Below are 25377 nucleotides of genomic sequence, written 5' to 3' on the forward strand. Positions count from 1 at the left end.
CAGCAGCAGAGCGACCTTTCAACATGTAAAGCAGATGAACCACTCTCCTACTTAAAACCCTTCAAGGGTTTCTAATAGCATTAGAGTAGAACCCAAATTCCCACCTACATGCAGCTGATGACACCTTGGCTCCTCTCCCTCCACTCCCTCTCTCCCCACACCCCTCACTCACTATACTCCAGCCTTCTTGCTGCTCCACTACAACACTGAATTTGTGCCCACTTCTAGGCCTTTGTACACACTGTTCCCTCTGCCGGGGACACTGTTCCCACAGCTCTACTTGCTGCATTTTACTTATGCCCCAGGTCTTAGCTCATATGTCTCCTCTTGAGAAAGACCTTCCTGAAGCCACATGGCTGAAGCGATTTGCCTCTGCTCAGCTCACTCAATCACTTCTTCAGGAGCTCTTATAACAGCTGGGAAGCATCTTATCTTTTTCACATTGGTTTACTTACTTACGTCCTGATCTTCTCTCCCCTCTGATCTCTGCTGTCAGGTTCTTCCATTGCTAGTAAAGGAGCAGTACTTGGCATATGACGGGACTGCAGTGAAGCTTTGATACACGGATAGATGGGTGGGTGGATGGGTGGATGGATGGATGGATGGATGCAGGCTGACCGGCCTCAGAGAGGACAGGCAGGGCACTTGCTGAGGGAGCTCTTCAGACGAAGGCCGGGTGGCGTGCTTCTGTTGTCTTCCTTTTCAAGTTTTCACCATATGGCTTGCTGCATACTTGGCTGAATTGCAGATGCTCTAACTTGGAGCTTTCTTGCTTTTGTGTGTTAATAACATAAAGATGGAACACAGCTTACCACACATTTTGTGTTTGCTATCTATATGTACATAAAACAGACTTCAGTGTTACTAGCCAACCCACTTGTGAAGTGGAAGGAAAACAGCAATTAGAGAGAAGAGCAAGGCGAGCGCTTATGTAGAGCACAGCCGAATCTCCATACTGGGTGCACTCCCCGAGAAGCAGGCTCCATCCAGGAGGCCATGAGGCAGGTGTTGGGGGTGGCCACAGAGATTCCAGGGCCCCATGTCCCCAGGGTAGAGTCCAACTTGGGCGCTCCTCTAGCTCCTGTCCCTGGGCCCCCTCAGCCTCAGCAATCCCCCTTTCCCACCTCGCCCTTGGCCCCAGACACACTCAACACCTGTCCTCCCAGAATGTCTCGTGCTGTCTTTATCCTCTGGGTCTTCTCCCCAAACACTCGCCTCTGCCCCCCCACCTCTAACACTGCCAGCTCACCCCGCCCAGCCTTCATCTGTGAATCTTTCACTCAAACGTGTGAAGACCGAGTGCCTCCCACAAGCTTTCATGCAGACTCCTCCCGAAGGATGAAGGGCCCCAAACAAGTAAACAAATGCACAATTATGAAATATCTCAAGTGCTATGAAGAATGAAAATATGGGGCCTAATTAAAAGGAGAGAATTCAGAATTCAGCATTTATTCTACCATATGAGCTGTATTTCAGGGCAACCAAGTGGCCATAATTGATAGGGAAAATTTTCTTTACAGAAGACTCCAGTGAATAAATTCTGAACAGCAGTGTATGTCATGGGGCGCTGGGCAGGTGCACTCTGCCCCTGCCAGGAGCAGTGGTCCATCACTGATGTTGTTTAAGATGCAAGGCCATGGTGATGATAAAATAACAACTAAAATTATTTGTTAAGTTCTTTATAGAAAATGCACCCCCAGTTGCCTGCCTTGGGGGGACTGCTCCCACATACCATCCCCTCCCCTAGTTTGGAAGAAATGAAGGAAATCGGAAAATCACCATTTGGCAAACCCTCATCAAATAACTGATTCAGGAAACACTTATCAATGGATGAAAACAACAGGAGGCGGACTGATAGGAAGCTGTAAGATGGGAGAAAGAGGCTGTCACCACCTGACCACAGTGGTCAATCTCAGCGTCACGAGAAGGGATCGCAGGGCACTATGGGCCTCCAGGGTGATGGCACAGGAAGCCCATGGCATCACCTACAGATGTGAATTTCAGCGGGTTACTTCCACCCTCAGGAAGCACAGGGAAGAGAGGAACATGAAAGATGGCTCCATGGAGAAGCAAACAGACAAAACCAGAACATGGAATGATCCTGCAGGAGGCTGACCTGGCTTCTGAGGCAAACGTGGAAAAGGAGGAGCTAGCTGCTCTGGAGAAAAGAGAGCAAAGGGCACCGGAACCAGATGCGGTGTGTGGATCCTGTTTAGGTTGCGATCCACACCAATGGTTCAAAGACATATTTGAGATAACTGGGAAACTTGATTTTAGACTGAGTACTGAATGACACCAAGAATCATTTTGCTATGTCTGTCACTGGCATTTTGGTTATGTAAGAAAATATCCATATTTTTCAAAGATGCATACTCAAGCATGTAAAACAGAAATGACATAATGTTTCAAATATGCCTTAAAAGACTTGAGAAAAAAAAGAAAAGCTGCAGGCTTAAAGAAGCAAATATGACAAAGTCTTTTTTTTTTTTTTTTGGTGGGGGCTGTGTTGGCTCTTCCCGGCAGCACGCAGGCTTCTCTTGTTTGGCAGTGCCCTGGCTCTCAAGTGTGTGAGCTCAGCAGCTGCAGTGTGCAGCTTCCGCGGTTGTGGCACTTGGGCTCTGGAGTTGCGGTGCACAGGCTTAGCTGGTCTGTGGCTTGTGGGATATTAGTTCCCTGACCAGGGATCAAACCTGAATCGCCTGCATTGGAAGGTGGATTCTTAACCACTGGACCACCAGGGAAGTCCCAACAAAATCTTAATTGTTAAATCTATAGACCAAGCTTATGAGAGTTCATTGCACTATTATCTCTCTACTTGTGTGTACGTGTGAAATTTTTGTAATTAAAAAGAAAAAAAATAGGTGCTGAGAGAAAACTGGAGACATTGAGAAAGAAAATACGTGTACTAGGAATTTCCTGACAGGCTAGTGGTTAGGACTGGGCACTTTCACTGCAGGGGCCAGGGATCAATCCCTGGTTGGGGAACTAAGATCCCACAAGCCACACAGCATGGCCAAAATTTTTTTTTAATTAAAAAAATTGAAAATATCTGTCCTGCAATGAAGACAACTGAATTTTGGTGGTGTTAACTAAGCAAGGCCTCCTTGAGGAGGGGATGTTGAAGGAGAAGGAGACTGCCACTGACAGACAGTGGGGAGTGGGCGGAGAACAGGGGCAAACACACCAAAGGAATTGAGCTCTTGGCATAGCAGAGAAAGGCTGTGAGCCTGCCAGGCTGGGGCAGAGGCAGAGCTGGGAAGAGGGCCCAGGGTCCCAGGATGAGAGGGCAGAGGCAGGAGGTGAGTCAGGCAGGTCCCCGTGCTGCTGCAATCAGTGGGAAGCTGACAAATGGTTTTCAAAAGAGGCATGTTTGATCAAGTTTATGGAAGTGAATTTGAGAAGACTAGCCATTCTATGCAAGAGGCAGTGATGATGGGAACGTAGTTCAGGAGACATTGCACCTGTCCAGGAAGCAGACAGCGGCCTCCCTCCAGCATGGGGTAGAGAAGTAGATGAATTGGAGATATTTGGGGGGCAGAGAGCTATTGGGCTTGGCTGATGCATGCAGTACAGAGGATGAGAGAAAAGGGAAAATTCGAGGATGAATACCAGGTCTGTGGCTCAAGCAACTGAGTGAATGGTGGCACCAGTGGGGGGCCTTTGAGGCAGGGAAGAGATAACCAGAGTTCACTTCTGGGCACCTTACACTGAGAGGCTGAGAGACTGACGCGTGCAGTGGTCCAGGAGGCTGGGCAGAGGTATGAGCTGGATGTATTAAGACAGCCCAGGGAGAGAGAACAACCACATTGCCTGAGAAGAGGAGCTAAGGCAGTGAGGAAGAGCACCAGGGAAAGAGGAGGGACACCAGGAGGGGGCAGTGGAGTTCTCGGGGGAGGGCAGTGAGCTATCACAGCAACACTCACAAGAGGGCTGAGCAACGGAGCCTGGAAAGTGCCCTCTGGAGTTGGCAAGAGGGAGGGTGTTGGAGACCTTGACAAAGACGGTTTGGGTGACTCCACTTTGTGCCCCTTCCCCTCCCTGAGCTGGAGCAGGCTCCCCCTGCTGCCAGATGTGTCCCTCCCTGCATTTTTCTTACTGCTCTGTGGTGATGGGTGGGCTGCTTTTCTCCTCCACTGGGCATGAGCGTCTTGAGAACAGGACGCTTGTTCAACCTTCACGCTCCTAAGACAGAATTCATCCCTGATATCAGTCAGTGGACACTTAAAGAGACAACAGCAAGATCACGGATTCCTCCCTTGGCCAGCATCATGAAGGACATGAAAGCAGGGAGTTTGATCAACTAACTGTCCCAGACACTGGAACCAAGTTCATAGATCTCCCCACCAAAACTGACCAGAGAGAACCCAAGGGGGCTTCTTGTGGAAGCCAGGGGACAGAGCCTGCGGAGTGCTCGCCCACATAGCACCCCACTACAACCTCATGTCCACCCTTTCTTCTCCTCTTGGCCAGAGGAGGAAGCTGAGGCAGCAGGAAGTGAAGTGCTTTCCCAAGATCATGCTGAGCTAGGAACCCTGCAGCTGGGACCCGTGTCTCCTCAGCACAGGTTCACAACAGCCCGCAGCAGCTCAGGGCCTCATGGAAGGACACACGACACCCACACTACAGAGAGGCTGCCCTCTGCATACCTTCTTAAACTTCTGGATTATCCCTTTTCTTCCTCTGACCACAGCTTTGCATATTGATTTGAAATAATACCACGTCACAGGGTGAGTGAGTCGCTCTCTTTTCAATTCTTCACGTGTTCTGATCAATCAAGGAGAAAGTCCCAGTTTGAAAGAGATGGCTTTGACATCTCTCTAATGTCTACTCAACTCCTCTAAAAGATGTGGTAAAATACACATAACAATTAACCACCATAACCATTTTTAAATGTCTAATTTGGTGGCATTAATTACATTCACAATATTGTGCAACCATCACCACAAATCATCCTCATAACTTTTGAATCTTACAGAACTGAAACTGTACCCATTAAATAATAACTTCCATTCCCACTCCCCAGCCCTGGCAAACGCCCTCTTCATTTCTGCCTCTATGAATTTGCCTACCCTACTACCTGGTATAAATGGAATCATACCGTCATCTCCTGTTTTAAACAGAGAGAGACCAGGCCTCAGGCTCGTGGCCTGTCTCACATTGTCCTGTCTGCGGTTATCAACTCTTTGAAGCTTCCCTTCTCTTTGTGGCTGGTGATGTTGGTTTTTCATTTAGGATAGGGACAGTAGATTTCCCTTTTTAAATAAACAGATTTAAGTGGGAAAAGTAATTCACAGTGAAATGATGACGGTAGAGAGGCTCTCAGACAGAGAAGAGAGGGTGGGAGCGTGGGAGGCGGGGAAGCCCCAGCCTTGACTGTGGAGTCTACTTGTGCCTAGCCCTCTGTGACCCTGATACAAGCCCCATGTAGGCTTCAGCAAAGGAATGTGGCCCCCATTCCACGCACCGGGGCTCTTCAGCTTCCTATCACCATCTTGAAAAGGCTCTCTGTACCTCTCACCTTTGCCCCCTATACATTCATCCATGCACTTATTTGGTCAGCAAACCTGGCTGTCCAGACTCTGTGCTGGTCTCTGGGGAATGCTGGTCTGGGTTCCTCCCAGTCTACCCCCTCCTCAATGCCTTCTTCCTTCTCTCCTTCTTGTTTATTTAATCCTGACCTCTCTCATCCAAGACCCTGCTATGCAAGCTCTGGTTCAGCTCTGAATTCCCAGCAGGGTCTCAAGGTCAGACAAGTAGGAAGCCAAGGTTGATACTGAAAGGAGTAGAGACACAGGATGAAGCTGCCCCACCCAAAGAGGTTAGCAGACTGCTGTTGCCCTGCACAGACATGGGCCCAACTTTGCCAAATCATCCTGTTGCTCAACAAGTCGGAAATTCTCATGTGTACAAGAATTCAAGCTTTTGCTAATGCTCTGTAGACCAGAAGCATCAGCTTGTACCCTCTATCTGATCATGTTAGGAGTGAGTCTTGCTCAGGTAGAGTTCACTCGCCTCCAGAAGGTGTAAGGTGCTCTTGGGAGCTCCTGGAGGCCAGAGTCAAGCCAGTCCACCCCAAACCAACCTGCACTTGGGGGTTCTGAGGTTGCCAGGCTGATTAATAAGCAGAGTTCTATGTGACTGGTGGCAGCAAGTAATGAAGGAGGTTGCCATGGAAGTCAGGATTCTGGGGGAATTGAGACCATAGCCAGCCCTGGCACCACCAGAGCCACATGCCAGCCAGCCAGCCATGCCACTGTAGATTTACAGACCTTATAGAGAAGGGCCTGAATGAGACCAGGAGACCACCAGAGGCTCTTTGATGGGCACAAATGACACCCGTAACTCTCTCGGCAGCAAGTTATGAGAAATCCAAACCCTACTGTCTAAATAAACATGAAAATAATTGGCTCCAGCATCCGGAAAATTCCTAGTAATCTGGTCTTGGGCTTGATTAGATCCAGCAGCTCAACAAATCACAAGGCTGCCTCCCCTCACCTCTGGCTCTGCTTCCCTGCAAACCTCCCCCTTCCCCCCCAAAGGACCTCCCTCAAAGGAAGGTCGCCTTGAGTGGCAAGATGGCCTCCTAGTTCCAGACCTCTTCCCATCAGCTTAGCAACTCCAGAGGATTTTCATTGGCCCAGATTGGGTCACGTGCCTACTCCTGACCCAATCACATAGTCAAGAATGCGGGGCTCTGATTGGCCAAGTCCCCCTCCCCCATTAAGTTCAAGAGCCTGGTGCTGTAAGGAAAATGTGAGTCCCTGACCAAAAGAGAGATTCCAGGGCTTCCTCTCTCCAAGCTCCTGCTCTGTATCTTGCAGCTGTGACTGCTTTCAGAAAACCCAAGATGAGACGATTTAACTGAAAGCTGGGAATATGGTGGTCAGACACAGAACAAAGCTCTCTTGTGTCTTAGCCCATGCTAAGGGGGTTGCTTGTTGCTGCATAACTGCCCCTCCTCCCCACAAAACCTGGTCACACACTCCCACTCCGTGAAATGTCTTCAGATTAGTCTCTGTTCCTTGCAACTCTGAGTTTAGGACAGAATCCATAAATGTCAGCTGCCATCATTGTTTTATCATACACTGAGTTTAAAGGTAAATTTTAGTTTTCACTGGAGTTTTTTAATTAACCAGAACTTCTGTCTAAAGGGTTGACTGGATTTGCTTTCCAGTGTAAGAGAGGGTTAGGCCAGGGCTGGGCCATCCATTGGTTTGCTAGTCTCCCCACTTGAAATCCACCACAGTGTGAGCCTGGTCTGAACAATAAGCAAATCTTGGGGAGCATAACTGGGCCCGGGGCTCTGACTGACCTGGCAGGCCTGTGCAGATAGGTCCCCAGGGCTACAAGAGGACAGGAGCCAAGCCTCTGAGGCCTTCCCACACTCAGTTCCCTGGCACTGAATCCTGCTCATCCTGCCTGCCCCCCACCCCACAGCCCACACCAGTGCAGCCAGTCTGACCCTCTTTCCTCTGGTTTTCCTGTGTGTAGGACCCTCCCCTGCCCCATCCACCACCACCAACCCCACCCCCCGCCCCACCTACCCCCCACACACACCTTTGGCTCAGCCAGGCAGCCACAGTTGTCCAGCTCTGCCTGAAAGCAAAGCCTGGGCCAGCTCTTCTAGTCACAGCCCACGCCTTTCTCAGTCTACCCTCTACAGCGCTCTTTAACTTTTGTGTGTACCTTTAAGAGGCTGGTAAAAGTTATGCGCCAGCTGCCCAGGAAAGTGGACTTGATGGGCTGGCACTGTCAGTAGGCAGTTTCCTGGTATCCTGAAGGCTGTCTGTGGGCCCTGGATTAAGGAATCCTATCTGGGAAGAACTTGGCCCTTGCAACCTCTGCGGGCTTCCTTCTTAATGCTTGCATACTGGTTCCTTAACCTCTACCATCATCAGGGCCTAAACCACATATGAAGCTAAGCCAATGCCCCAAATTTCTTTATGAATAATAATGATGGGTGTTACATAATGAACATTTACTATATGTTAGATACTATGGCAAATCCATTATACATATTAATACATTTATTCCTCACAGGTTGGGATAATTAAAATCACACCCATTTTACAGATGATGAGGTAGCAAGAGGTTAAGGAAATTTCCCACAGTCTCATGGCAGAAGGAAGGTGCTGTCCTCCCTACACAGCAGCTGTTTTGTCACCTCTAGTGTAATCCTTAGTTTCCCTCAAGGCTGTCAGTGTTTGGACACAAAATGAAACGGACTCAAAGAGCCAAAGGTGAACTGCTCCAGACAAGTGACCATTGGTGACTTCTGAAGACTCCAAGTCTTTGTGCAGGCAGTTTCTGCTGCCTTAGACATATCTTTTATATTGTTCCTGCTGAATTCATTCATCTTTCTGGCCTTGATGCTGCTTCCTCCAAGCAGCTGTGTCCAGGAGTAGATTGAATGCCCTTGCTCCCAACTCGACATGAAATCGTAGCCCCCAGAATTTTCCCATCCAAGTTCTCATCACTCTGTACTGCAACAGCCAATCTACATGACTGCCTCCTTTTCAGACTGGAAGCTCCCAGTGGGCAAAGAGTATTAAAGTCTTACTTTACTGTTTTTTCAATTATTTAAAAAAAATTAACCATTTTATTTTTTAATGAAGTATTGCATACACTCAGTAAAGTGCACAAATAACAAATATATTGCTCATTGAACTTTTATTTAGGAACATAGCCATGTAACCACTGCTTAGATCAAGATATAAAACATGTGTACAGTAGTACCTAGGACCCCCACCCCAGAGGGGTCTGATTGCTGCCACCACAGTTTTTGTCTTTTCTTTTTTTTTAATAAAATTTTAAATTGTATTTATTTTTGGCTGTGGTAGGTCTTCACTGGTGCTTGTAGGCTTTCTTTAGTTATGGTGCACTGGCTTAGTTGCTCCACAGCTTGTGGGATCTTAGTTTCCCGACCAGGGGCTAAACCCATGTCCCCTGCATTGGCAGGCAGATTATTAACTACTGGGCCACCAGGGAAGTCCTGGTGGTATTCTTTGCTGATAGGAGTATAAATTACTACAATCACTAAGGAAAACTGTCTTGTCTATCATTGTTAACAACTTTCATTTATTGGGTATTTACTATGTGCCAGACACTGTACTCAGCAATTCATCTGCATTATTTCACTTAATCCTTACAGTGACCCTAAGAAGTAGACAGTGCCATATGTGAAATAAGACAATCATGGTATCAATGTCATGGGATTATTGAGAAGTTTAGTTGAGATAACACTTTGAAGTATTTAAGACAAAGCTGTTATTTTTGAAGTGTTTGTGATATCCGTTACTGTTACTACCTTTGGGCTTCCCTGGTGGCTCATACAGTAAAGCATCTGCCTGCAACGCGGGAGACCTGGGTTCGATTCCTGGGTCAGGAAGATCCCCTGGAGAAGGAAATGGCAATCCACTCCAGCACTCTTGCCTGGAAAATCCCATCGATGGAGGAGCCTGATAGGCTACAGTCCATGGGGTCGCAAAGAGTTGGACACGACTGAGCGACTTCACTTAAGGGCACAAGTCTGGGAATTTAGGAGCCTGGGTTCCATGCCTACCTAAGCCAATCTGAGCAAGACATTTCAGCAGCCTTGACCTCAGAGTCCCTGGAAGGTCAAGAATCTGCTAGCAGGGACCTCTGAGGATGACACAAACCGTGTCCTCCAGTAAGATCCAGGCTCTAGCTTCAAAAAGATAGTCATGGAGGGAGGAGGCTCAAGACTGAGACTGTAAATCAAGAAGGGCCTTGAGAGTGTTTAGGAGCCCTGTGCTATATGTCTTTTCTAGAAGTTTAGTACAGTAGGTACTTTCAAGTGATGATAGTTCAATACTTGTCTCCTTAGCCTGTAAAATCCAGAAGGGCTTGGTCACCATGTGTTCCAAGCATTCCTTCACAAGTAAGATTGAAGTGCCTCCCTTCCTCCAGACACTATGCCAAGAGCTGGGGGATACAGCAGTGAACAAGGCAGACAAGGCAGGGAGAAGAGAACCTAACACGGACAAGAGACATATGGCAGCAAGTGCTGTGCAGGAGCCACAGCAGGGCAATGTGGTGGAGAGGAACTCCTGGGGAAGACTTGGAAATTCTCAGGAAAGATGTAGCTGGAAGGGGCCGGAGCTAGGGACAACAAAATCCAAGGTCCCGAGATAAGAAAGGACCGAGGATGGCCAGAGGAGCTCTGATGGGAGGCAGTTGAAGGAAAGGTCTGAGACGGGGTGAGGGTAGGTCCACGTGGAGTTCTGTAGGGCATGGAGTGTGGCTTTGATGCTTAAGGTAAAGAGGGCCGCATGGAATCCCAGCATCAAAGAGGTCTTCCGATGCTCAGGGGAAAATCTGTGGCGAAAGGCACACATGGAAGGTAAGGTGCTAGACTATTAGCTGAATGAACACACGCACTCATGGACAGATGGATGGACGCACGTCCAGGAGTAACAGCTGTTCCACAGGCGGCCCCCGATCTGGCGGCCTGAGGCCCTGGTTCTAGGTTCTGTGACCATGCGCTGTGACCTTGGGCACATCCCACCCTGACTCAGGGCCCGGAAACCTGCGTCTCGGGGGCGGGGGAGACGCGCAAGGAGAGACAGTGCGCGCGCGCTGCAGGCCTACGGACGTCAGGTCTAGTGGCCCGACCCCTCAGTCGAGGACCGAAGCCTCGCCGCCCGCCGTGTTTACATTCCACCAGCGCCGGCCACGCGGCTTTTTGCCGCTCCAGCGCCGCTCGGCTCCGCCCCCAGAGCCCCGCGACCCGCCCCTCCGCCGCACTCCCGCCAGACCACCCCCGCGTCCCGGCCTGCGCAGCCCCGCCCCACCGCGCGCGCCGGCCGGCCCCCGCGTCCCGCCCCGCGCGGGCTCCGCAGCTTGGGCGGTGCAGGCCCCGCCACGGCCCCAGGGCCCCGCCCCTCCGGCGCGCAGGCCCTGTCACTTAGCCCCGCCCCGCGCTGGCCCCGCCCCGGGCGGGCCTGAGCGCCTGGGCGGGCCTGCGCCGCGCAGGGCGGTCCTGAGGGCGGTGGCTGGGCGGGGCCGAGCCCTCTGGCTGCCGCTGAGGGGCTCCGAGCCGGCCGGGGCGGAGCGGAGGGTGGCGGGAGGGCGCGAGGGCGGTCCGGGGGCCGGTTCCGCGCGCTGGGATTTTTAAATGTCCCGCTCTTAGCCGGGCGCAGGAGCAGCCGGCTCGGCCGCCAGCGCGGTGTAGGGGGCAGGCGCGGATCCCGCCACCGCCGCGCGCTCGGCCCGCCGCCGTCTCCCGCCTCCTGGCTTCCCGCTCGCCTCTGCCTCCTGCCTCCAGCCTCGGCTCGTGCCGCCTGCCTGCTTGCCTGCCTGCCGCGGAGACGGCTTCGGGTGAGGACCCTGCCTCGGGCTGCCGGACTGCGCGGCGGGCGAGAACTCCTGGAGCGCCCGGGTCGGGTCGGGCCGGGCCCGGGTGGGGGTGGGGCGAGGCCGGGTCGCCGGGTCCCCGGAGGCGTCAGCGCGGGGTGCCCCGGTAGGGCGACTCAGAAGCGGGCTCCGGGGAGGTGTTGAGGGGAAGACTGAGGCAGCTGGGGGTCCCGAGGGAGGCAATGGGCCGGCGAGAGTTTCAGGGGGCGTTGAGGCCCCCCCCCCACCCTGGGTTCCGACCCGGCGTCGCGGGCCGCTGGTGGCGCCGCGGGTGACAGGCCACCCCGGGCCCATCGGCCATTTTCCCGACCGGCCCGGGAGGCTCCCGCCGCCGCCGCCCGCGCGGGAGGGGGAGGGGTGCTCGGGACGGGCCGGCGGGCCCTGGACCCCTCTGCTGCCGTCCTCACCCCACTGCCGTTTCGTGCCCCCAGGCTTGAGGTCTGATCCTGCGCCCAGCGCCATGCCGAGGGAAAAGGAGAGGTGAGTGGCCTGGCCGCTGCGGGAAAGGGGAAGGTGTGCGGTGGTGGGGGAGGGGTGGGCCGAGATTTGGGTAGAACTCTTACCTCTGTGCCATCCTGGTTTTGCAGGGATGCGAAGGAACCGGATACCATGAAAGAGGAAAGTGGCACCGATGTCTCTGTTCGCTCCAGGAAAAGAAAGGCAAATGTAGCCGTTGTGAGTACAAAGGAGACAGGTGGGGGAGGATGCCCCCCCCCCAATCTTACCTGGGTACCAGAATGGGTTCTGCCCATGTATTTGTTGATAAGGGATCAAGAGTGGGGAGCGTTTGGCAGAAATGGTGATCATAACCTTACTAGCTTTCTTTTTCTTCTCTGTGTCTGTGTTTTTGTCTTTGGGCTGTTTTGTGTGTTTCCTTGGGGTATGGGGGTTGTTCTATGTTAGTTTTTGCAGGATCCAGATGAAGAAATTGCCAAAATTGACAAGACTGTGAGAAGCCAGTGTGGCAGTCAGGTAGGTACATTTTCTGATTGGGTCGAAGTTGAGGCTCCCCTTGTTTGGGGTCACATTGAGTCTCATACTTGCTTGCCTCCTGCTGAAGGCTTTTTCTCCAGCTATGGCCACAGTTCATATAACTGAGCACTGTGCCTGTCAGTGGGCACTGACCTCTGCCAGTCTTGGGATTCCAGGAAGGACTGTGTTCCTGACTGACATCCCTGAGATTACAAATATGCGCTGATGTCTGGAAGAACCAGAATGAACCTCACATAACTCAGTCCTCTCCTTTTGCCCTTGAGGAAACTGAGATTCAGTTAGAGGAGGAAAGTAACCCAGAGTCCTGTGCAAGCCAGGGGCGGAGTCTGTCCTATAGCCTAGGCTGTAGGCTAGTGAACTGTGGGAGGGCTCCTGACACACAGCTCTTCGGGTAACTGATGATGGGGGTTTGTGTGTGTTCATAAGCAACTTCTCCCCATCCACACTTGTGTTTATTTCCTCATGGTGCTTAAGGACTTCCCTTTCCTGCTCCCACCCCCTTTAGGTCATGTTTCAAACTTTTTCCCCCTTTTTGATGGTTCTTCTAGCCTCTTCAGCAATTACTTACAGTGATAACTGCTGCCTGGAGTTTGATCTGACCTCCACCAGAGTATTAGTAAGACATTCTGTGTAATGATATGTGCATCTCAACACATTTTTAAAATTGACTAGTCAGTCCATTTCTCTTGCCCCTCCTTCGTGGAGTTCCCGCCATATTTCTTGCATGTTCACGGTACCATCATAATATCAGAAGTCCCTAGCCCAAAAAGCTTGTATTATCTCTCTGCCTCCAGAAATGGCTGGAGACTGTAGTTATGGCCCCAGTAGGGGAAGCAGTCTATCTCCAAACTAACTGATCAGGCTTTCTGACACTATAACAGATAAAAACTGAGCAGGAATAGTATTTGAGCCAAGGAAAGTGGTTCTGATGAGGTTAGCAGTGGCAGCACATCACTTTGTAGGACAGTGGGCAACGGCCATAGCAGCTGGGTCTGGAAGAGTGAAGGTCTTCAAAGCTGTGGGACACATGGTAAAGCAGTTGTTATTGCACACAAGACCCTAGTAATTACCATTTCTGGGGAGATTCTACTTAATATTGAACAACAGCTTGATGGTTTACTTGCTGTATTAGAAGAAGAGATACTTTGTTTTAGGAAAAGAAATAAGACAGTGCATTTCAAGTTCTTTCCCTTTTTTTTCTTTTTTTCTCCCTGTAAAGACTTCAAACCAAGCAAGTTAATTTTTGTGGGTCTCTACTAAAATGAATCTCAACTTTGTGAAATTCAAGATTGGTTGTCTTCCTGGCTATGTTTTGAATTGGAATTTTTAACTGAGGCTGAAGCAAAGCTGTCCCTGTTGACTTCTTGGGGTTTTAGAGTAGTTTCAGTTCCAGAGATAACTGGAGCGGAGCCTAGGGTGCCTAAGACAGGGCTTTGGCCCTGTCCCTGGACTGCAGAGAGCTGATAGATGTGATATGTGAATAGCCATATTATTTCCCACTAGAAGGCATTTTCATGGTTCAGAGATTAATGACAACAGGTTTCTACACATTGTCTAAAGTAGATAGCTTGAAATTACCCATCATTTATGAAGCAGTCAGTGTCATATGTTATTTCTCTGTAGATTCATGAAGCTAGAATTGTGGGGTAACAACCTTTTTGCCAATTAATTACACAGAATTTTTCTGTGGAGTTATCATAGTTCAGCCCTGTTCAATAGCCCTGAGCTACTTGTAGCCATCATGCTGAACTCTGTGATACTGCTACAAGACCACATGGAACCTTTGATTCTTACCTTGGGTTTTTCCCAATGAAAATAATGCTCTTTTGTCTAAAGTCTATTTAACATATCCATTTTGTTCAATTTTTTGCATGAGACCCAACTTGTTTATTGAAATGGAGTCCTGGAATTTCTATTAGTTACTTCTCAGAACATAATTTTGCATAAGGTGGTTTCATTCTTCATTAAAAGAGGCACAAAGAGTCAGAGGTGGTTAGAAATAATCAAATTGGTCTCTTGCTATTATCCCTTTCCTTCCTAAAGTTAGATTGATCTCACTTTCTTTGAGACATGGTATACATTCAAGTTAAAGAATATAGACTTCATTATTCTGCTTCATACACTGGCCAAAGGCCAACTTTGGGGACCATTTGTCTGCTTGTGGTTCACCTGATTTGTCTGTGTACTGCAGGTTGGGAACTGTTAACATTTTATCTCCAAAAGTCTTCTCTCAACTATTTCAGCCATCTGGCTGTAGAGGGTGACACCCAGCTTCTGCTTTCAAAACTAGAATTCATTCTTGAATGAATACGACTTAAAGCAGTTGTAACATGATCCTTTTGAGTCAAGGAAATGATACCAGCACATGATACTAGAACTGGAAGAGGATGTTGCCCTTCTCCAACAGCTGTTGGCAAGATCTGTCATGGTTAATTTGCATGCCCAATTCTTTGCACATTGGATGGAGGAGAGCTTTATCCTACTTTGCTCTTCTCAGTACCTTGAAAGTGTTCTGGCTTCCTCTGAAAGTGGCCAGTGTGCCGTGATAGCCACCCTGTCCCATATCTTCCAAGCAGCACTTGGAGAGCCCAAGTTTCCATGTTCATTTACAGTCCTCTTGTTGTCTCTTTTCCAGTCAACACTGATGATCTCTCTGCTTTAAAAAAAATTGCTGAGTCGCAGACCTTTAACAGAGCGTCCATGCTGGCAGGATTGTTAACGTGCCATATCTTCAATAAGTTCATTATAATTTTAAAAAACAATCATAGTTGTTTCGAGTAAGATGATAAACAGTAGCTTTACAAAGAAAAAGCTTTAAATGGCAAAATGACATTTTCCAAATATTAAAAATTGAATTAAATATCTGGACTTTTTAAGAGAACCATTGTTTGGGTTTTTAATGATGGTTTAGCATTTATTACTATATAAGACTTTGGGGGTGGGTTTCAAAGGTCTTCAGGAATGTCTAGGCTTTATCTCTATAGGCTTCTTAGTAAATCCTGTGACTGTTGCTTGATGTGGTTTTAAGTAGGCAGATACTCCTTTTTTTTCTTCCATTTGAATTAAGGAAAACGAAAGGTCCTCATTATGTAATATATTTGGCTTGACCTGCAACCAAAGGAAGATGTCACATTTGGTGGGTTTTTATTAAACGTGGAAACTAAATATAGATGGCAATCAGTTTTATATTTGTGGTTGTGGAGTGCTTATGTAAATACTTTTATTGGAAACTCTGTCTTTCACTTTTAAGACATTTTATTAGGTTAGTTGTACTTGTTAAAAAACCCAAGTCTTTGAATTGTGACCAAATCTCCCAATACCCTTTTGGAGCCATGCTTAGTGTCTTACTGAACTGCGAGTAGATTTTCTTTTTCGGTAACATAAGAGCTGTTTGCATTTTGTCTTACCCTTTCTGTGCCCTCACGCACCTCATATGAGGATGATGATATGGAGAATAAAATGCTACTGACTAGTTTTCTTAGGTACTTACTGCATAGACTTCTGAGAAAATGAAAGCTTGGAGTCATGACTGTGTCTTCCATGCTATCTCCATCTTAATTTACGCTGGAATATTGATTTAGGCCTAGAGATTGCTCTAGGTGTGTAAAGACATTTTGTTTTTTTGTTTTACTGGCTGTTTTACAAATCAATGAATGTAAAAACAGCTGGTTTACATCAAACTTTTTTTAACATGTCTTTATTTTACAGCCTTGGGACAGTAATACAGCCTGTGAAAACCCCTGCTCCCTGATTCCCACACCTGACAAAGAAGAGGATGAACTTCTGTACCCACACGCTGCGTACAAGCCTCAGAGGTGCACGCCATCATCATCCAGAGCGTCGCCACTGCCTGTACTGAAGTAAGCTGACCACCGAGTGCCTCCTGGGTCTCTTATTCCCTGTGCACTTCCACTTCGCTAGCTGGATGCATACTGACGCCTGTCTTTTGTGTTTTGCTTGGTTTTGTTTTTTTGTAGCTGGGCAAATAGAGAGGAAGTATGGAAAATCATGTTAAACAAGGAAAAGACATACTTGAGGGACAAGCACCTTATGCAACGGCACCCTCTTCTGCAGCCTAAAATGCGAGCAATTCTTCTGGATTGGTTAATGGAGGTAGGTTGAGCCTTCTGGTTAACTAGAAGCATTGACCGTTTCTAGATTTTTTTGTGATGTTGTCATCTCTTCACCTGTTTGATTCCATTGACACATTGTGTGTCTCTGAACTGTGGTATATACACTACAGTGGTTTACCTTTCTTGCTTATGTACTTCCTTAAAAGAATTTCTGAAGTCTGTTTATCCCTTAGATGTTTTTAAGTTGGCATCTGAATTTTTTTCTCAAAGTTTAAATAGTTGCAAAGGTTGTATTTTCCAATTAATTGTAAATATTGGTATTTGATCTTTGTTAATTAAATTGCTTTTTAAGTGTACACAATAGAATGTGTAACAGCTATTTGATAGCTTACTACCAAATGTTTTAAAAATATATGAACAAATTTATCTTTAACAGTCAGAAATTTTATATTGTTTCATTTTAACTCCTTGGGACCCATTTCTCTTTCCCCACAGTTTATCCTAACAAAATATATTGTTCAAGTCTTCTATTGATCACACTATCGTACTTCACATTATCATACAAAAATTTATCAAATAACAAGATATAAGTTATAGTAAATAATTGTTAAATACAAGAAGTTATGATGTATAGGCAGTGCACCTCTTTCTAGGAGGAAGTGTGGGTGTCTCAATAGCGGCTTGATTAAGGGACATTTCTTGGATACCACTTCCCTTGTGGCTCAGATGGTAGAGAATCCTTCTGCATTGCAGGAGATCCAGGTTTGATCCTTGGGTCAGGAAGATCCCCTGGAAAGGGGAATGGGAATCCACTCCAGTGTTCTTGCCTAGACAATCCCATGGACAGAGGAGCCTAGCGGGCTACAGTCCCTGGGGTTGCAGAGTCAGACACAACTGAGTGACTAACAAACATACCTTGGGTGGGTGCAAAATGAGCCTTCTTCTGTGAGTGGAAGGGTATCTTAGGCAGATCCATTTTATGAAAGTATATATGGAAGCTGAGTGGCTATGTATTCCCTAAAAACAAACTGCCGTGTACCCTTCAGAAAGTTTGTATTGACCGGGGTATTTGTTCCCTAGTTGTGCTTATCCTAGAGTCAAATCTGCTGCCACCTAACATCTTTGTGCCTCAGTCAGGCAAGTCACTTAAGTTGATTTTCTCATTGTAATGTTTTCTATTAGTATTTTCCTTACATAGTTTGTGTGGATTATAAATAGTGTATATGAAGTGCAGCTTACATGTGTGTGCGTGTGTGCTAAGTCATGTCCAACTCTTTGTGACCCCCTTGACTATAGTCTGCTAAGTTCCACCGTCCATGGGATTCCAGGCAAGAATACTGGAATGGGTTGCCATTTCTTTGTCCAGGGGATCTTCCTGATCCAGGGATTGAACCCAAGTCTCCTGCACTGGCAGGCAGATTCTTTACCACTGAGCCACCTGGGAAGCCTCTTGGTAGGGAAGATCCCCTGGAGAAGAAAATGGCAACCTACTCCAGTATACTTGCATGGGAAATCCCATGTATAGAAGAGCCTGGCGGCCTATAGATCTCCTTTTTGGTGTCGCAAAGGAGTCAGACTTAGTGACCAAACGATAGCTTACATAGTAGACCATGTAAGAGTTACATGAAAACATCTTTTTATCATTCTTAATCTCCTTTTCTTTATTGGTCCCTGAAAATGTACAAATGTACAAATTCTTTGGCAGGCTTGCTTAAAACTATAGGTCTTAAGTCATGTAATACTATTGAAAGGATAGAGAAAATGATAACTTTTATGTTTTATGTGGGTCAAAACGTGAGTCCACAGTTCACAGGCAGTCTTATCTGCAGTGATGTTAAATTTCCCAGCTCCCAGCCCAGCCAAGAAGTATGTAGCAAAAAAAGAAGTGCTTACACAGTGTGCCTGATGGTGAGCTGGGTAAAATAGGTCTGAAAGTTTGTTCCATAGAGAACAGAACACTTCTAATCCAATTGTAGTTGAGTTACTTAATAAAGACTGACTCTAAACATGGTTCCACATGGACTTAGAAACCCTTTGGTGATTGATGGAGGTCTGTAGTAATGTTCTGTTTGTTGTTTCCGCTGGTGCCTTTCCTACTTATTATAACCCTGTGAAGTGTACTTATTTGGGATATACTGTTTAGGAATAGCAGTTTTAAATGCATAATCAAACATTTGATGATAGTAATGAATTGAGGTCTAATATTTCTTTGGTCCTTTTCAACTCCATCATGTATACTATTTTTCCATATCTCACAGCAGTCCTGTGAGGTTAACGAAGCAGGACTAATTATAACGTCTCAATTTTATAATCGGTTTTTCTAAAGGGGAGCCTAGGATAGAACCTAGGTCTCTGAGTCTTTCATTTAATGCTTTTTAATAAAGCTTTTGCCTCTTGTGATTAGATTAACAGTGTTTTAGTGTTGGGGTCTTTAAATAAACCTATGTTCCAGCTTTCAAACTTTCATACTGATGATGTTCATTGTGAAGAAATATTGTAGTTCTTTCCTCACATCTTAATGAAACTTACAAAGGAGGACATATTTCTTTGAGAAAATTTTGTTTTTCCTTGAAACACTGCTTTTACTGTACTGTGAATGTACCTTCTTTCTGCAGCTGTGAGCTTTTGCTCTTATATTAGATCACAGAACACTTCATCCTTATCCTGAGTTCCAGTTTTTCCCAGCTTAGGGATAAACAAGGTAACCATCCTTTACGAAAAGCCAGTTTCTGTCTCTTTGGTTTTATCCTTCACCAAAATCATGGCGAGTTTTTTTGTCTTTCTTTTTTTCCTCAAGTAACTATTCTAAAACTTACTATTTTTTCAGGTATGTGAAGTCTATAAACTTCACAGAGAGACATTTTACTTGGCACAGGATTTCTTTGATCGGTATATGGCAACACAACAAAATGTTGTAAAAACACTTTTACAGCTTATTGGGATTTCATCTTTATTTATTGCTGCCAAACTTGAGGTAAATAATTTTCAAATTTTTTTATGTAGTACATGCTTTTCTTGAGATCCACTGGAATTAGGGGAAGGGATCAACTATTTGTCTATATTTGTATTTTTCTAATTTGAAGCCTTCTAAAGTTTAGCCACACATAAAAAAAGGCTAGAAATTAACCAAGAAAAGTATGAGTATTTAAAATGCTTAGGTTAATTTAATTCCTTTAATCAAAAAAATTGAACTTCTCCCTAAGAGGATGAAAATTTTGGTGTGATTAGAAGGGTAGATGGGCCCAACTTTCAAACACATTACTAAAGGTATTGAAAAGGTGAAATTTTCAAAACTCTTCAGTAAGTAAAAGGTTGATTGATGAGGATGAATGTTTCATTTCTTTCACAATTAATGCATTTTGAACCACTAGAGTAGCTCTTATATTTATCCCATCAATGTACCCTCTCTTTCTTTCTATGTTAGCATACTAAAAAATAATTTGAGAGGTACAATATATAAGTTAAAACTATAAGAGATGGGCATTTTGCTAGTAGTATCTTCTTTTATTTCCTTTTAGGAAATCTATCCTCCAAAGTTGCACCAGTTTGCTTATGTTACAGATGGGGCTTGTTCAGGAGATGAAATTCTCACCATGGAATTAATCATTATGAAGGTATGTTACAAGTTAATTTTTCAGTCCTTTTCAAAAATACGTACATAATATCTTTTCTACATTCAGCATGAGCATCTGGCTAGGTGTTCTTCAGCTGGACACATTGTGGCGGGGGAAATGGCTGCACTTTGAAACTCCTTTAGAGGAGCTTCCCTGGCGGCTCAGGCAGTAAAGAATCTGCCTGCAGTGCAGGAGACCAGGGTTCAATCCCTGGGTCGGGAAGTTCCCCTGGACAAGGGAATCAAAACCTACTCCAGTATTCCTGGATGAAGAATCCCATGGACAGAGAGGATTCTGGTGGGGTACAGTCTGTGGGGACACTAACAGTCAGACACAACTGAGCAGCTAACACTATAGGGGACAAAGGGAATAGAAATGTCTTTTTCTTTCTTCACCCGTGGTCTGTTTTCTGTTTTCCCATAGGCCCTGAAGTGGCATTTAAGTCCCCTGACCATTGTGTCCTGGTTGAATGTATACATGCAGGTTGCATATCTAAATGATTTTTATGAAGTGCTCCTGCCTCAGTATCCTCAGCAAATCTTCATACAGATTGCAGAGGTGAGTGGCTCTACTACCTCTGTGGGGCACCCTAACCCACCACTAGATTGAGTAGCTCTAGAAGGGCTGTGTGTTGGCTTGTCCCTTAGTGTTCTGTACTTCCCCATAGCTTTTAGATCTCTGTGTCCTGGATGTCGGCTGCTTAGAATTCTCTTATGGTGTACTTGCTGCTTCCGCCTTGTATCATTTCTCTTCATCCGAACTGATGCAAAAGGTTTCAGGTATGTTGGCTTTCCAGTCCATTAACAAGATATATGAAACTTACAAACTAGTTGTTCATCTCAAATCGACCATAACGTGTATTTTCATTGCAGGGTATCAGTGGTGTGATATAGAGAAGTGTGTCAAGTGGATGGTTCCATTTGCCATAGTTATAAGGGAGACAGGAAGTTCAAAACTTAAGCACTTCAGGGGAGTTCCTGCTGAAGATGCACACAACATCCAGACCCATATAAACAGCTTGGATTTGCTGGTCAGTAATGTTCTTGTTTCCCAGACAAAGTCTTAAAACTGCCTGAGCAGCCTCTTTACTTTGCTTCATACAGGCTCCAGATGATCCTAAAAAGACTCCAGTTCTTTTTAATTCCTTGGAAAAGAAAAATTGGGATCAACAGATCCTATCTCTTAAATATCATATAGACCACAGGCTTTTAGATTGTTCTTTTCTATTTTGTTTTCCTTCACTCACCTACATAGGAAAAAGCACAAAGTAAGTGAAGCCCAGAGGATATAGTCTTCCATTGTAACATTTCTATTTCTTGCTTTTATTCTATCAACAGGACAAAGCCCAAGCAAAGAAAGCCATATTATCTGAAGAAAACAGGATTTCTCCTCTCCCCACTGGAGTCCTCACCCCCCCACAGAGCAGTAAGAAGCAGAGCAGTGGGCAGGGATCAGCATGACCACTCCAGCATCCTCACCAAAGACAGCTGTGCAGAAGTGCCTGCTCCAGGTTCTCTCCTGTCGACTGCAGCAGAGACATGCGTTAGCTTTTACAGATATTTAAATGGAAGAGCATGTCTCTTCCGCGACAGAAGGTTTCTGTGGATGGCATTGGACAGGGAGAAGTGTTTTTTATTGAATGCTTAGATTTTTTTAATAAGTGGGTCAAGTACACCAGCCACCTCCAGAACACCAATGAGTGCTCCAGATGCTGCTAAGGAGGGTGATACTTGACTTGATTGACTATTCACACAAATAACAAAGGCTTGAAGTTGAGGAGTGCCAAGTTGCTGTTGGTCTCCCCATGGCTGTTCTGGGCTGAGTCGTATTAAGTGGACAGGTGGTTGTGAGTGTTGTGATGTACAGCCCACCACCAGCTGTGCTGGGGGCCTCCCCTTTCCATACTATCAGTTGACAGTGTACAATGCCTTTTATGAACTATTGTTTTTTGCAAGTGCTGCTATGTTTATCCATTTTTTAATAAAGATAAAACACTGTCTTTGAGACAGCTGGTTTTATGAGCTATGTCTGGTAATTTAAGTTAGGAGTCAACTTTGAATGTGGCTGTATCAAGTTCTCTGTTAATTAACTTCATGCTTCTCAAAACTCAAGCCTTTCAAACAAATATATTAAAAGAAAACTTTTGAAGTGAGCTTCAGGTACCAGCCTCACAGGCCTCCCAGGGGCCCCTGAGCTAGAATGAGGCTCTGATTGGCATCTTCCAACAATGCCCTGTGCAGTGGTGACTTCGGGTGGGCTCACTGGCTGGTTATGGTGATAGTAGTGAAGTCACATCTGCATCCAAGAGGATTCTTAAGTGTGATTTCTTCCCGAGCACAGGACAAAGGTCATAAAGTATCTGTGATTAGTGTTATTTAATACTCTTTGCGTCCTTATCCAAAGCTTAACCTAAGGAGTCTTTATTTGGAGAAATTGTTAATGTCGTAGCCTAAACTGCTTTGAAGAAGAAAATGCAAAGTAAAATCACATGTAACTCAAGGCCGTGATCGTAAAGTCTGTTCCCTGATCACTGATGGAATCACCAAGTGCCTTGCTAACAGAAGAGGTCATTGTCCACTTTCAGGCCCGATGTGCACAGTTCACATCACATTTTGTGGGACATTCTCGAAGTGGTGGCCTTGTCAAGTCTTATGTCTCATTTTCTCACAGTGTTTTGGTCTATGTATGAGTTCATTACGGGAGGATGAATGAGCAAATAAATATCATTTATTTCAACTTGGTGTTTGTTGTTTTGCAAAAATCTATCTGAAGTAGAAAAGCCACGTTTAATCTACCACATTTATATGAAATTTGAGAGAGGTCCTACTTTTTCACATTGTGATGCTATAGTTCTGTCATTTTAATGCAGTTTCTTAATAAATGCATTATAAATATACATGTAATGGCATTTAGCAAATGATACTCTTAGTTAATTATTCATCTCAGAGATACTCTTGCCTTTAAAGTAGTGACTTTTTAATGGTGATCATTTGTGACTTGAAAGTTCCTAAAAGGGGTTAATTTACATATGATATTTTCTGTGCAAAAATATGGCACTAAATACATTTCTGTTTTATAAGTTTGAGAGCTTGGCAGATGTGAGGAAACACTGGCTCAAAAGCGTGTATGAGGTGAATACTTCATGGACTGGCGATCCATCGTACTGCAAAGAGCGGTAGTTACTGAGTATGCTGAGATGAGGCTGCCTCACTTGTAAACTGTCAGAGTGCTGTATTTCTGGAGATGAGTATTCTTTTAAATAGCAGTGTTGCCATAGGCAGCTCTTGATAATCTGTGCTAATAAAGGATAAATCCCCGATGGGTAACTGAAATCCATAGTATCCAATATTTTCTGTGACTCTGCCAGAAACTCTCTAAGCCACTAGTAAGTGAAATCAAATTTCCCCTCTTGAGGGAGCTTGGAAGTTCCAGTACAAACTTTGACTTCTCATTGGTTGGCTCTATACCCATTTGCCAGATCAGATTTATTCTGCAATTTATCTGAAACCAACTGAGGCAGCGTGATATCAAACAGATAGCAGGGGTGGAAGTGGCAGCTCTAGTCAACCCTGGTGAACAAATGCTATGAGGCAAAGATGTGTCAGCAGGAAGGACCCAGAGAAGGGAGGGGTAATTTGTCAACCAATCATGAAGACTGATTCAATTGTGGTAGAGCACACCACATCCTCATGTCGCACCCCAGCTCACAGAATTTACACAGCAGCCCTCATCACAGCTGCTGTCAGGCCTATGGCCCCTGTGCCCAAGAAAGAAGACACAGTTCTTCAAGTGGTGGGTGTTGAAGGTTTTCCAAGGCCATCCCCCATGTGTGGAACCTGGACAGCCTGTTTCACAGAGGTCATTTTATACCAGTGGGAGAATAAGAGATGCTGAACTTCACCTTGACTTGTTCTTGAGACCAAGAACCAGTAAGCAGAGTTGTGGGTCCATTAAGACTTGGAGCTTAGTGTGTAGATGCACTTCTATTCTCCAACTCAGGCACAAGAGAGATTGAAGTTTATCTGGGCAAAATTAGGCTCTACCTCAGAGCAGGGATGGAAAGAGAAATCAAATCTGATAATGTCTAGTCATATTTATCCAACCGTGCATTTTCCTACCACATGTTTAGCATTTTGAAATTCAAATCACATTTATACCTTGGACATTGTTAGAAGACTATTTTTATCCCTGCTGTAATCATCTAATTTGCTGATTACAGGTCTCAAATTGCCACAGAGAACTCAATTTTTGAAAGAATTGTCCTGTTTGATCAAATATGTTATTCAAGCAATGCATTCATTTGTTCCACAAGGTTACCTGCCAGGCAGAGCTAACCAGGAGTAATAGCATTAGAAGCCTATACTTAAAATCAAGCATTAGCTAATCTGCCTGTGACAATAGAGTCTTAAATATAATTTGTGGCAGATACTTTAGTTCCTGCAATGACAGACAATTGCATTTTGTATTCAGTGAGCATAGATTTTTCCTACCTCATCCCAATTTCAAATTTAACTTCAGAAGACTCTAATGTGCTCAGTTTCACAAGCTAACAGGTACTATTTCCCAAAAGCCTCAGACAAGATGGCAATGCTGTCCTTTATTCAATAAACACTGTCTCTGCCCCCTCAAATAATTTTCCTGATCAATGCCAATTCCAAAAATTTGTGTGGCATCTGAGTGTCTAATGCTGGGTTCCCTGGCATGACACAGTGAGCTGGCCTCCCATGGGAGCCCCTGCTGTGTGCTAGGCTGTACTAGCTCTGGAGAGGAAAGCAATGGGAAGAGTCCAAGAGCTCAGGAGAGCCTGGGAGACAGAAGAACAGCTGGAACCCGGAGGGCAGCGGTATGAAACGCGAGCATGGAGTGGAAGCTGCGCTTGTGCTCAGGAGGGAGGCTGTTGAGTCCTTCCAAGCAGCCCTGGAAAAGTGGGGTGGAAGGAGACAAAGGCAGATGAGGTGACAGAGGCTACATCACAAAGGGCTTCTGCACATTAAGCTCGAGACGGGGCTAATACCCCTGGCGGAAGAGCTCGTGTGAGAGGAGGGGAGTGAGGGCTCAGAGCAATGTGCGGACACAGGTTGAGGAAACAAGCCAAGTCATGCTTCTGTACCACAGGAAAGTAACTGTGCAGGAAGGCAATGGGGCATCAAGGAAAGGAGCTTCCAGCTGGCCCTGCGTGGGGACTGCCCTGCAGCACTCCCAGACAACAGTGATTTTGGCCTGTGCACCTCTGCAACCTCAGCCAGCTGAAACCTCATCTCCTGCAGTAAGAGGACCCTTTCTGAACCCACACTGATGTCACTTCTTCATTGGGCTCTGGA

At 46.0% G+C, this 25377-nt stretch overlaps 2 protein-coding genes across 2 annotated transcripts; both read left to right on the plus strand.

Moving 5' to 3' along the window:
• The first annotated feature begins 10356 nt into the window (after positions 1–10356).
• LOC128063922 (basic proline-rich protein-like) lies at positions 10357–11137 on the plus strand. Its single transcript, XM_052656757.1, has 2 exons — positions 10357–10363; positions 10539–11137. The coding sequence occupies exons 1-2, from the start codon at positions 10357–10359 to the stop codon at positions 11135–11137; spliced, it is 606 nt and encodes a 201-aa protein (XP_052512717.1).
• Positions 11130–22753, plus strand: CCNE1 (cyclin E1). The gene is made up of 12 exons (XM_052656245.1): positions 11130–11340; positions 11808–11856; positions 11964–12051; positions 12280–12348; positions 16078–16229; positions 16347–16482; positions 19270–19416; positions 19961–20056; positions 20480–20614; positions 20724–20835; positions 20929–21086; positions 21394–22753. The coding sequence occupies exons 2-12, from the start codon at positions 11837–11839 to the stop codon at positions 21514–21516; spliced, it is 1236 nt and encodes a 411-aa protein (XP_052512205.1). The 5' UTR covers positions 11130–11340; positions 11808–11836; the 3' UTR covers positions 21517–22753.
• The last annotated feature ends 2624 nt before the right edge of the window (positions 22754–25377 follow it).

This window comes from Budorcas taxicolor, chromosome 18 (genome assembly GCF_023091745.1).
Source record: "Budorcas taxicolor isolate Tak-1 chromosome 18, Takin1.1, whole genome shotgun sequence".
Lineage (NCBI taxonomy): Eukaryota > Metazoa > Chordata > Mammalia > Artiodactyla > Bovidae > Budorcas > Budorcas taxicolor.

Excerpts from the sequence above, each read along its gene's own strand:
- CCNE1 (XM_052656245.1), top strand. The coding sequence starts at position 11,837 with ATGCCGAGGGAAAAGGAGAG. Across the intron at positions 12,052-12,279 it reads GAAAGGCAAATGTAGCCGTT|TTTTTGCAGGATCCAGATGA; the intron begins GTGAGTACAAAG and ends GTTCTATGTTAG. Across the intron at positions 12,349-16,077 it reads GAAGCCAGTGTGGCAGTCAG|CCTTGGGACAGTAATACAGC; the intron begins GTAGGTACATTT and ends TTTATTTTACAG.